The sequence below is a fragment of the Colobus angolensis genome, unplaced genomic scaffold, assembly GCF_000951035.1.
Source record: "Colobus angolensis palliatus isolate OR3802 unplaced genomic scaffold, Cang.pa_1.0 Scaffold7, whole genome shotgun sequence".
In the NCBI taxonomy this organism is placed as follows: domain Eukaryota; kingdom Metazoa; phylum Chordata; class Mammalia; order Primates; family Cercopithecidae; genus Colobus; species Colobus angolensis.
In genome coordinates, this window is record NW_012120709.1 from 18,518,153 (window position 1) to 18,527,125 (window position 8,973).

An 8,973-nucleotide genomic window follows, 5' to 3' on the forward strand; every position below is an offset into this window, starting at 1 on the left:
CCATCTCAAAAAAAAAAAAAAAATTGTCCCCATGTAGACAGCATGATATTATGAAGTGTTTTTGGAAAAGTGCTTCACAGCTAAAGAGCAGAGTGTAAGGTTCGTTAGTGTTTCTTAAAACAATGGCAAGTTCTCTTACAAATGGACCAAAGAATCTTGTGTGTCTGAAATGATAGTGCACAATACAGGAAATGTAGCTGTTACTGAGCTGTAATGTGGGCTTGGTTCTACCATATCTCTTTTGTGTTTATGTTTATGTATGCATGTACTCCAAAGTCTTTGTAATTTTAATTTCCAAAAACGTATGCATTGCTTTAACAATACTTGTGGTGTGTCATATTACAGATGGGGTCACAGTGGTTATAAAGAGTTATACCCTGAAGAATTTGAAACAGACAGGTAAGGAAAATGGGCTTACCAAAAGAAACTAAGATGGTACAAAATCTGTATTATAAATTGATTTTCTAACTTTTACAAAGAATATACTTGCCATTGAAAATGTAGCTAGAGAAACAATAGGTGATTTAGGAGGTGATCCCTGTTTTGCCTTTCTCTGGTTGATGTTTGGCATGTCTGTAAGCATTTTGGTTTTTATATATAGTACTCCATACAGTAACCCAGTATGGCAGCTTAGAATTTTACCTTCATTTTAAAGAAGAGGAAACAAAAACTCAATGAGAATATTAAAGTGTTAAAGTACATGTTAAAGTGCTGACTTAAAATTCAGATGTTAATCTCAATTTTTTTATCTAGAATGCAAAATATTAAAATAATATGCTTTTTTTTTACATAAAAGTTTCTATTTTTTACTTTTTTATTAGTAGTGATCAGCAAGATATTACCAACGGGAAAAAAACATCTCCCCAGGTAAAGTCATCTACCCATGAATCCCGCAAACACAAGAAGTCAAAGAAATCCCACAAAAAAAAGCAGAAAAAAAGGTCACACAAAAAACAGAAGAAAAGTAAAAAGGAAGCCACAGATATAACAGCAGATTCCTCAAGTGAGTTCTCAGAAGAAACGGGGGCTTCTGGTACAAGGAAAAGGAAACAACCACATAAGCGCAAGAAAAAATCCAGGAAAAAGTCTCTTAAAAAACCTGCTTTATTCTTAGAGGCAGAAGGTAACACTTCACATTCAGATGATTCAGCATCCAGCAGTTCTGAGGAAAGTGAGGAAAGAGACACTAAGAAAACCAAAAGGAAAAAGAGAGAGAAAAAAGTCCATACCCCTGTAGCCAACAGTGAAATACAGGAGAGGACAAACAAACGCACAAATTGGAAAGTAGCTACAGATGAAAGGTCTGCTGAGAGCTCAGAGGATGACTAAATGGGAAACACTTTTGTTTTCCACATGACTGTGGATATTTACAGTTCTTACTTCTTGTGGTTTTGCCAGTGACTCTTGTTCAGCACGGGGCCTGAGGTCAGAGCTGTCTTGTGCCATCCTTATGTTCTGACAGACTTCTTGTCTTCTATTTTGGTGTTAAGCTTGATCCCCTTTTCTTATTAAAGGGGAATCTGGTATTTTGTTATGAAGGTTTCTTGAAGAGATTTTTTTTTTGCATTAATTACGTTTAGTGTAGAATGCATATACAGCAAATTAAAGGACCCAGAAAGCTGGATCCAATAGTGACCTGGGTACACCAATCAGAATATTGAATTTGGGGAGGTCAAGGGCTGGGATCAAGAGGTGGATTGGAACTAATGTCGTGTAGGATGGTATGACAAGGCAACACTATATTGCTCTCTGTTTATATAGCAGGTGTCACAACTGACTTGTCTTTAGCCTTGGTGCTTTGATCCTTCTGTATTTTGACCCCACAAGTGTGGTCCGGTTTACTTAATCAGGAAATGGGCCGAAGAACAAACCTTTTCCCTTCATGGTAACATCCATAGACAACTTACTAGAAGGGACTAGTTTTCACAAATTTCCCTGCTGGACGGGGCAGATAGCTATACTTAGTATACGCCTAAACGTGGTTAATTGGATAGTAAATGGTTTTCTAGTTCCATTGCTGTATATTTGCCTAAATGGACTTGTGTTCAAATTATTTCTTCAGTTGTCATAGATAACCCTCTACCAAATGGGGAAGAATTAGGAAATAATCATGTTGTCTAATGGTACTCTGGATTCAGGGCAGCAACTGCCATTTAAATGTTGTCTTGTTTATTTCTAAATCTGTTAATGAAGTTTAGGTTTTCCCTGAAACTAAGTTGAATTATTTTCCAAAACGAAACAGGCTTCTCAGGGACATATCCACTTCTTCCCAGTCTGCCTTTGGATTAAAGCACCAAGCAGAGACCACATTATTTCCCTCGCTATACTGTGATCCTTAGTATGTTCAATTCTTAAGAAACCAAAATATCACTGAAAGAAGGCTGGCAGAACACAAGTGAATTTTTTCACTATGGGAAGAAAGATCAAGTGACATATTGTTATTTTTTCCTGGTTGTCACTTAATGGGCTGAGTAAAAAGCTTGAAAACTCAAGACTTTTGGTCTTGCTTCTGCCACTCATTGGTTATGAAGAGGCCCAGAGCAGGTAAGTTCACCTTCCTGGCCTTACTTTCCTGATATGTAATCCAGAATTACTTCACAGTAGCATGACAGTATAAGACACCAGCAGTAGATACAATTATGATGACATTCCATGAGTTGGTATTTTTAGTTCTAACTGCTAAATTTGTTTCTTTACGGGACAGATTTCTAATAAAGTGCTTGGTCTTGAAATACATGGTTGGACAGAGGTGCCCTATCCCTTAACTATGAGCAGGTGCTACCTTTTGGGATATTTATTTGAAATTTTAATACTTTGGTACTCAATTGTCAATGTTCCATGGTGTGTATTTTTATTTTTGGGATTAGTGGGGGCCTAAAGGGAGAGGAATAGTCTCTTAATTACTACCTCTTAACCTAAAGCAATTATTTTGTTCCTGGAGCAAGTTAAATCTTTGTTGGAAGGAGCTTTGGCCATATATTTTTTAGCATGCATTGTTTTTGTGCCCTGAAAGTACTAGTTTCAAGCACAGACTCAGGAAAATGGGCTGGTATAACAGGCCATCTCCAGGAAATTAGCTCTATTTGGGTCCTGACCTTCCCTTCCTGCCAAGCTAGCAGGCTTGCTCTTTCCCAAGGAATACATCTTGCCTTTTTTTTTTTTTTTTTTGCCATGTTTACCTTTTCTTGGTCGTGTATAAGCAATAAAGCTGTTTTTTGTTCTTCACCTTTCTTAACCCCAAATTTTCTTCTATGCCTTAGGCTTTGATGGTTCTTCCAACCCCCTTAATATGGCTTAGGGTGGTTTTGCAAAAACCTACAATCCCCCATTTGCACTACTGGCCATGGAACATTTATTTCTAGTGTTCCTGCCAATCAGAGATCTCTATATTAAATTCTAAAATGGGATTAAAAGAAGAGTTGGAGAATTCACACTTATTGAGTAACTGATGTGATAACAACCTGGAATTTCTGAATTCCAAATAAATAAATTTCACTCTTTGAACATTTCATCTTTTACTTTTTAGCACCAACAGACTCGATAACAGCCTGATGCTGATCTTGACAATGGGTTGACAGCCTTCCCCCACAGGCCCTTAAGTCTGCTTGATAACAAGTCCTTTGCTTCTGTCATTCTCCTGGGGGATGGCCTACTGCCCTCCTTTCTGTACAATCTGGGCAAACCGACTGGTGATGGCAAGAGTGGTGTCAATGAAGCGGTCTACACAGCTGGAGAGACAATTTTCAGTGCGAGAGTCTAGGCGATTCCCTGGCTTCTCCACACATTTATCCCAACATAACTCCATGAAGTGATGCACCTAAAAGGAAAGAAAAATAGTAACCATTTGGGTCTGCAGATAGGCCTAACTCTTGTTTATTAACTTCTCACTTTTTGACACCTGACAAAACCATTCTTTAAATCAACCACAGAGTCACTTCGGGCTCTTCTCTTTCTTCATTTCCTATTTAGTCACCAATATTGATCCAGATCCTCATTCCTACAGATTGTACATTCTCAGGTAGGACTAATAACCTTTTATATTCCCCAAAGTAGCTAGCACCAGTGTGAACAAACTAGGGAACCAATTAATTTCCCCAAACTATTGCACTCATTCCAAACCTATCCCCTAGACAAGGTAATTCTTCCATTAACCTTTTGGGGGTTATGGATCCACTCCCCAGAAAAATGCACATACAGGCACAGAAATTATGTGCACTTTCATCTGAATGTTCAGGGCCCAAAGATTTCTAGCTAGGGTTCTTGCTGGTCATCCTCCAAGCACCCTCTTCCCATCCAAAAGGAAAAAAACCCAAGAGCTTACTATTTGTGAGGCTGGGTACTAAGAACTCAGTTCTCTCTAAGGTTCTCAAGGATAGCTGTCATGAACTCCCATTTAAGAGGCGTGATTACGTAGTCCAAGGTCATGTAGCCAGCAAGAAGTCAGGCCAGGTTAGAACCATGTCCGAAGGGCTCCAAACCCTTGTTCTAAATCCATAGTCTACAGCGACTACTTCAGAGTCCACCTTCCTCCAATAATGTTCTAGTCGTTTTCAAATACATTGTCGCATATGGTCCTCACAATTCAGTGAGGCAGTGGGGTGACGGCGAAACCAAAACCCACAGTGGATTAGTATCTTTTCTACGGGCAAGTGGCCTGCAAGGAGCAGACGGAGGAAGAGAACCCAGATCTTTTGAATGCCAGCCCAGTCATATCGCCGGCTAACTAGGCTCCCGTACCCTTGCGTCGCTCAAATCTTCCCTGCTTTATACCTTTTCTTTTCTCCACGCTACGCTTACATAGCCGGCACCTGAGCATTACCAGTCACCAGGAACAGGAGGGCCATGACTTGTCTTTTGTGAGGGGAATGGGATGCAGCCGGGATCGAGCACCAGTGAGCCGCCAGTGTACAGACCTGCGAGCGTGCCCAGGACCAGCAAGGAAGGTGAAACTTCCTTTCTCTTCACCCTCCCCGCCCCCGCACCTGTGCAGTAAACTGCGCCTTCTGCTGTTCGGCGGCCACCAGGCGCTGCAACTCAGCTTCATCGGCTTCACCCAGCTCCGCCATTGTTCGCCTCAGGCTCGCCACTTTCCGACAACCGTGTTTGCGCAAGCGCGACGGGGATGCCCCGCCTATCGACTTCCGGTTCTCCCAGCATTTTCCTCCTCCCTGTTTTCTTTCGTCGTCGTGGGTGGGAATTGTCGCCTAAGTGCTTCCGGGTTGGTGGATGACCTTGAGCCCTCAGGAACGAGATGGCGGTTGTCTGGAGGCTGAGTGCCCTTTGCGGTGCCCGAGGAGGCCGAGGTGAGGGGTCTTCGCACCCTGAGGTGCTTAGCACAGCCTCCAGCCAGGGAAGGGGATGGAAGTGAGGACTCATCTGCCGGGTGGGAGATCTCTTGAGGAGAAGAAAATCCCGAAATCACAGCAATGACCACTGTAGTCTAGGGGTCCAGATGTTTACCCAAACGTGTATTTCACTTGCTGTGAGCTGAGTTGACGGAATAATCAGGAAGAGCGCTTGCTCTAGAAGTTGCAGTCCTGATGAGGCTAATCCACATAGGAGTTCTGTTTTCTCCCCGTTCACTGTCCCTAGAATGCCCCCCACTGGCTCCCACCCTGAATCGGAAAAGAGGGTTAGGCGCTTGCCCGTTTCTTCTGGAGTTGGTGTGTTTGGGTGTGGGAGTGGAGGGGGGGGATCAGTTCGAAAATCATTTAACCTGGGTATTTGTGCTACCGCAGGCACTGTAGTAATGCTAGGATACAAATGTAAAGGAAAACGTAGTTCCCGCCCTCAAAGAGCTTTCATTCTGATGAGGAAAACACTGTCGTAGTAGTCCAGGCAAGATGAGGTCCTGAACTAGAAAAGTAGCACAAAGAAAAGATTGTTTCAAGAAATGTTAAAGAGATATGCCAATAGGATTTGGCGATTGAATTTAGGGGAAAAGTCTCTCATGACTTCCAGATTACTGAGTTAGGTTAAAGAATGCCTGAGGTGTCATTAAATAAAGTAGGGAACATGCAGATGTTCCCTAGTCTTAACTTCAGAGTAATCCCAGTGAAATGGATGCTATCTTCATTTTACAGATGAGATGTTATTCCCTATTTAGGGTTAAGTAGCTTACCTATGGTCATTTAGAAAGTTTGTCAGTACTGTTAAAGGAGGCGTTCTTATGATCATCCTAATGACTCTTTCCTCAGCTCTGTTGCTGCGAACCCCAGTGGTCAGACCTGCTCATATCTCAGCATTTCTTCAGGACCGACCTATCCCAGAATGGTGTGGAGTGCAGCACATTCACTTGTCACCCAGCCACCATTGTATGTTCTCTCCATCGCTGCTGCTTTCTGGGCTCTAGCCATCTTTACCTTCACTAATTGTCATGCCTTGAGCAGGACTTCCGACCTGTAGGGGGGACTCTTGTGTCCAACTCTGTCAAATGAAGCCTAGTTTACACCTTTGGGCAGACTAGTGCCATTACGGTTGAATGATGCCATTTATAATCATAGAAGACCTTCTAGCCTAAGTCTTTAAAATTTTTTTCTTTTTTTTTTGAGACGGAGTCTCGCTGTGTTGTGCAGGCTGGAGTGCAGTGGCGTGATCTTGGCTCACTGCAACCTCTGCCTTCTGAGTTCAAGCAATTCTTCTGCTGCTGCCTCCCGAGTAGCTGGGATTACAGGTGCCCACCACCATGCCCAGCTAAGTTTTGTACTTTTAGTAGAGATGGGTTTCACCATTTTGGCTGGGCTGGTCTCAAACTCCTGACTTCCTCAAACTCCTGACCTCAGGTGATCTGCCCACCTCGGCCTCCCAAAGTGCTGGGATTACAGTTGTGAGCCACCCACTCCCAGCCCACTAACTTACATTCATAAGGTCATTTGTTCACTTCACTGAACCAAGACTGCCTTAATTCTGTAGCAATAGAGCAATTCTGTATTTTATCCATCTTCTTGGATCTGTCTTCTAATCAATATGTAGGCATTGCGATACCCTTTTGCTAAAATACTTCAAGAAACAGAGATAAAGACTTCAAAAAAAAAGATAGCTTCTCTCTTAACTACTATTTTGATATTTTACTTCCTTTGTACTCAGAGTTATATCCTATATGTATACTGTCTGTCAGTTTGGGTTACTGTGTGGCATATGTTGAACATGAAAGATGTGTTTCTCACATCGACTTTTATGAATCTGGTCCTTTCTGTAGCTGGTTCCAAGGCTGCGTCTCTCCACTGGACTAGCGAGAGGGTTGTCAGTGTTTTGCTCCTGGGTCTGCTTCCGGCTGCTTATTTGAATCCTTGCTCCGCGATGGACTATTCCCTGGCTGCAGCCCTCACTCTTCATGGTCACTGGCAAGTATAGCAATTCCAAGTATAGTTGTCTGCTCATTTTGTTTGCTGTGAGCTTGTCTTATGTATTATATATGAGAGAGAAGTTAATTGAAATGCTCTAAATTTGTTGACAACTTTAAAATATATAAAAAATACGTATATGCCTAGATTTATTTATTTATTTTTTTTTTAATTTTTTTTTTTTGAGACGGAGTCTCACTCTGTCGCCCAGGCTGGAGTGCAGTGGCCGGATCTTAGCTCACTGCAAGCTCCGCCTCCCGGGTTTATGCCATTCTCCCGCCTCAGCCTCCCGAGTAGCTGGGACTACAGGTGCCCGCCACATCACCCGGCTAGTTTTTTGTATTTTTTAGTAGAGACGGGGTTTCACCATGTTAGCCAGGATGGTCTCGATCTCCTGACCTCGTGATCCGCCCATCTCGGCCTCCCAAAGTGCTGGGATTACAGGCTTGAGCCGCCACGCCCGGCTATGCCTAGATTTATATATCCACCTGCCTAGTCAATGTCTTTCAATTCGATTTCCATATCTAATAGCATTTTGAATGTAGCCTGTCAAACTGAGTTTCTGATCTCCCCTAATCTGTTCCTCCTGCACTCTTGCCCATCTGAATTAATGGCATTTCCAGTTTTCTCTTTGTTCAAGTCTAAACCTGGTAAGCTCCAAACCTGGTCATTATCCTTGACTCTAGTAGTAGTCTCCTAACTGGTCCCCATTTGTGTCCATTCCCAACACAGCAGACCCAGTGATCCTGTTAAAATGTTAAGTTGGAATAAGACATTCCTCTTCTCAAAACCCTATTTTGTCTCTTCATGTTACTCAAAGTCAGAATTCTTAGAGTTGTCTGCAGACTCTACATGATTGAACCCCCCTGTTTCTTCCCTCATTTTTAGCTGCTCTCTCTCTCTCATTCACACGGGCTTCCTTGAGATTCCTTGAACATGCCAGGGACATTCCAGGTCTCAGGGCTTCTCTTACTGCTTCTGCCTGAAACTCTTTTTCTAGCTATACACTTGGCTTGTTCCTTCATCTCCTTCAAGTCTTGAATGTCATTCTCTCAACAAAGCCTTTCCTAACCACTTATTCAAAATTACAGTTTCTGTCCTACCATTCCTTATCTCTCTTGCTTGTTTTATTTTTCTCAATAGCACTTACTACCTTCTAATATACTACATCATCTGTTTATTATTTTGTATAGTAATTGCTTCTTTGCATTTTTTTATCACCCAAATGTATGTCCCTAAATAGTACAGTTTATTCTTGCCTCTTAAAAAAAAGATATATGTGGGTGGGTTATTTTGTTGTTTTTACTGGGTTTATTTGCTGTTGTGCCTCTAGAACATAGAACTACTGTCTGGTACATGACATATAACACTCAGTAAATACTTGCTGAATGAATGAGTATGCAGCGTCTGTTTGTTTGTTTGTTTATTTATTTATTTTTGAGACAAAGTCTTGCTTTGTCACCCAGGCTGGAGTGCAATGGCATGATCTCAGCTCACCGCAACCTCCGCCTCCCAGGTTCAGGTGATTCTCCCTACCTCAGCCTCCGGAGTAGCTGGGATTACAGGCACGTGCCACCAGACCCGGCTAATTTTTTTGTATTTTTAGTAGAGACAGGGTTTCGCCATGTTG

General features: G+C 42.2%; 3 protein-coding genes across 6 annotated transcripts in view; 2 read left to right on the forward strand and 1 right to left on the reverse strand.

Moving 5' to 3' along the window:
• Positions 1 to 3,225, forward strand: part of LOC105501197 (chromosome unknown open reading frame, human C11orf57) — a 10,641-nt gene extending 7,416 nt beyond the window's left edge. The window contains exons 4-5 of the mRNA XM_011927030.1: positions 277 to 399; positions 822 to 3,225. Coding sequence (XP_011782420.1) covers positions 277 to 399; positions 822 to 1,329 — 631 coding nt within the window. The 3' untranslated portion in view covers positions 1,330 to 3,225. The remainder of the gene's footprint in view (positions 1 to 276; positions 400 to 821) is intronic.
• SDHD (succinate dehydrogenase complex, subunit D, integral membrane protein) overlaps positions 1 to 8,973 on the forward strand; it is a 38,110-nt gene that overhangs the window by 24,637 nt on the left and 4,500 nt on the right. The window contains exons 1-3 of one of the 4 annotated variants that reach the window (XM_011926735.1): positions 5,168 to 5,303; positions 6,198 to 6,314; positions 7,199 to 7,343. In XM_011926735.1, the coding sequence (XP_011782125.1) occupies positions 5,252 to 5,303; positions 6,198 to 6,314; positions 7,199 to 7,343 (314 nt within the window). In that variant the 5' untranslated portion in view covers positions 5,168 to 5,251. Of the gene's footprint in view, positions 1 to 5,167; positions 5,304 to 6,197; positions 6,315 to 7,198; positions 7,344 to 8,973 lie in introns of those variants that run through there. The other 3 variants (XM_011926734.1, XM_011926737.1, XM_011926736.1) reach the window with 3 other exon arrangements.
• TIMM8B (translocase of inner mitochondrial membrane 8 homolog B (yeast)) lies at positions 3,499 to 5,135 on the reverse strand. The gene is made up of 2 exons (XM_011926738.1): positions 4,983 to 5,135; positions 3,499 to 3,817 (listed from the first exon to the last, which is right to left on the reverse strand). The coding sequence occupies exons 1-2, from the start codon at positions 5,064 to 5,066 to the stop codon at positions 3,650 to 3,652; spliced, it is 252 nt and encodes an 83-aa protein (XP_011782128.1). The 5' UTR covers positions 5,067 to 5,135; the 3' UTR covers positions 3,499 to 3,649.

Excerpts from the sequence above, each read along its gene's own strand:
- TIMM8B (XM_011926738.1), bottom strand. The coding sequence starts at position 5,066 with ATGGCGGAGCTGGGTGAAGCCGATGAAGCTGAGTTGCAGCGCCTGGTG. Across the intron at positions 3,818-4,982 it reads AGGCGCAGTTTACTGCACAG|GTGCATCACTTCATGGAGTT; the intron begins GTGCGGGGGCGG and ends CTTTCCTTTTAG.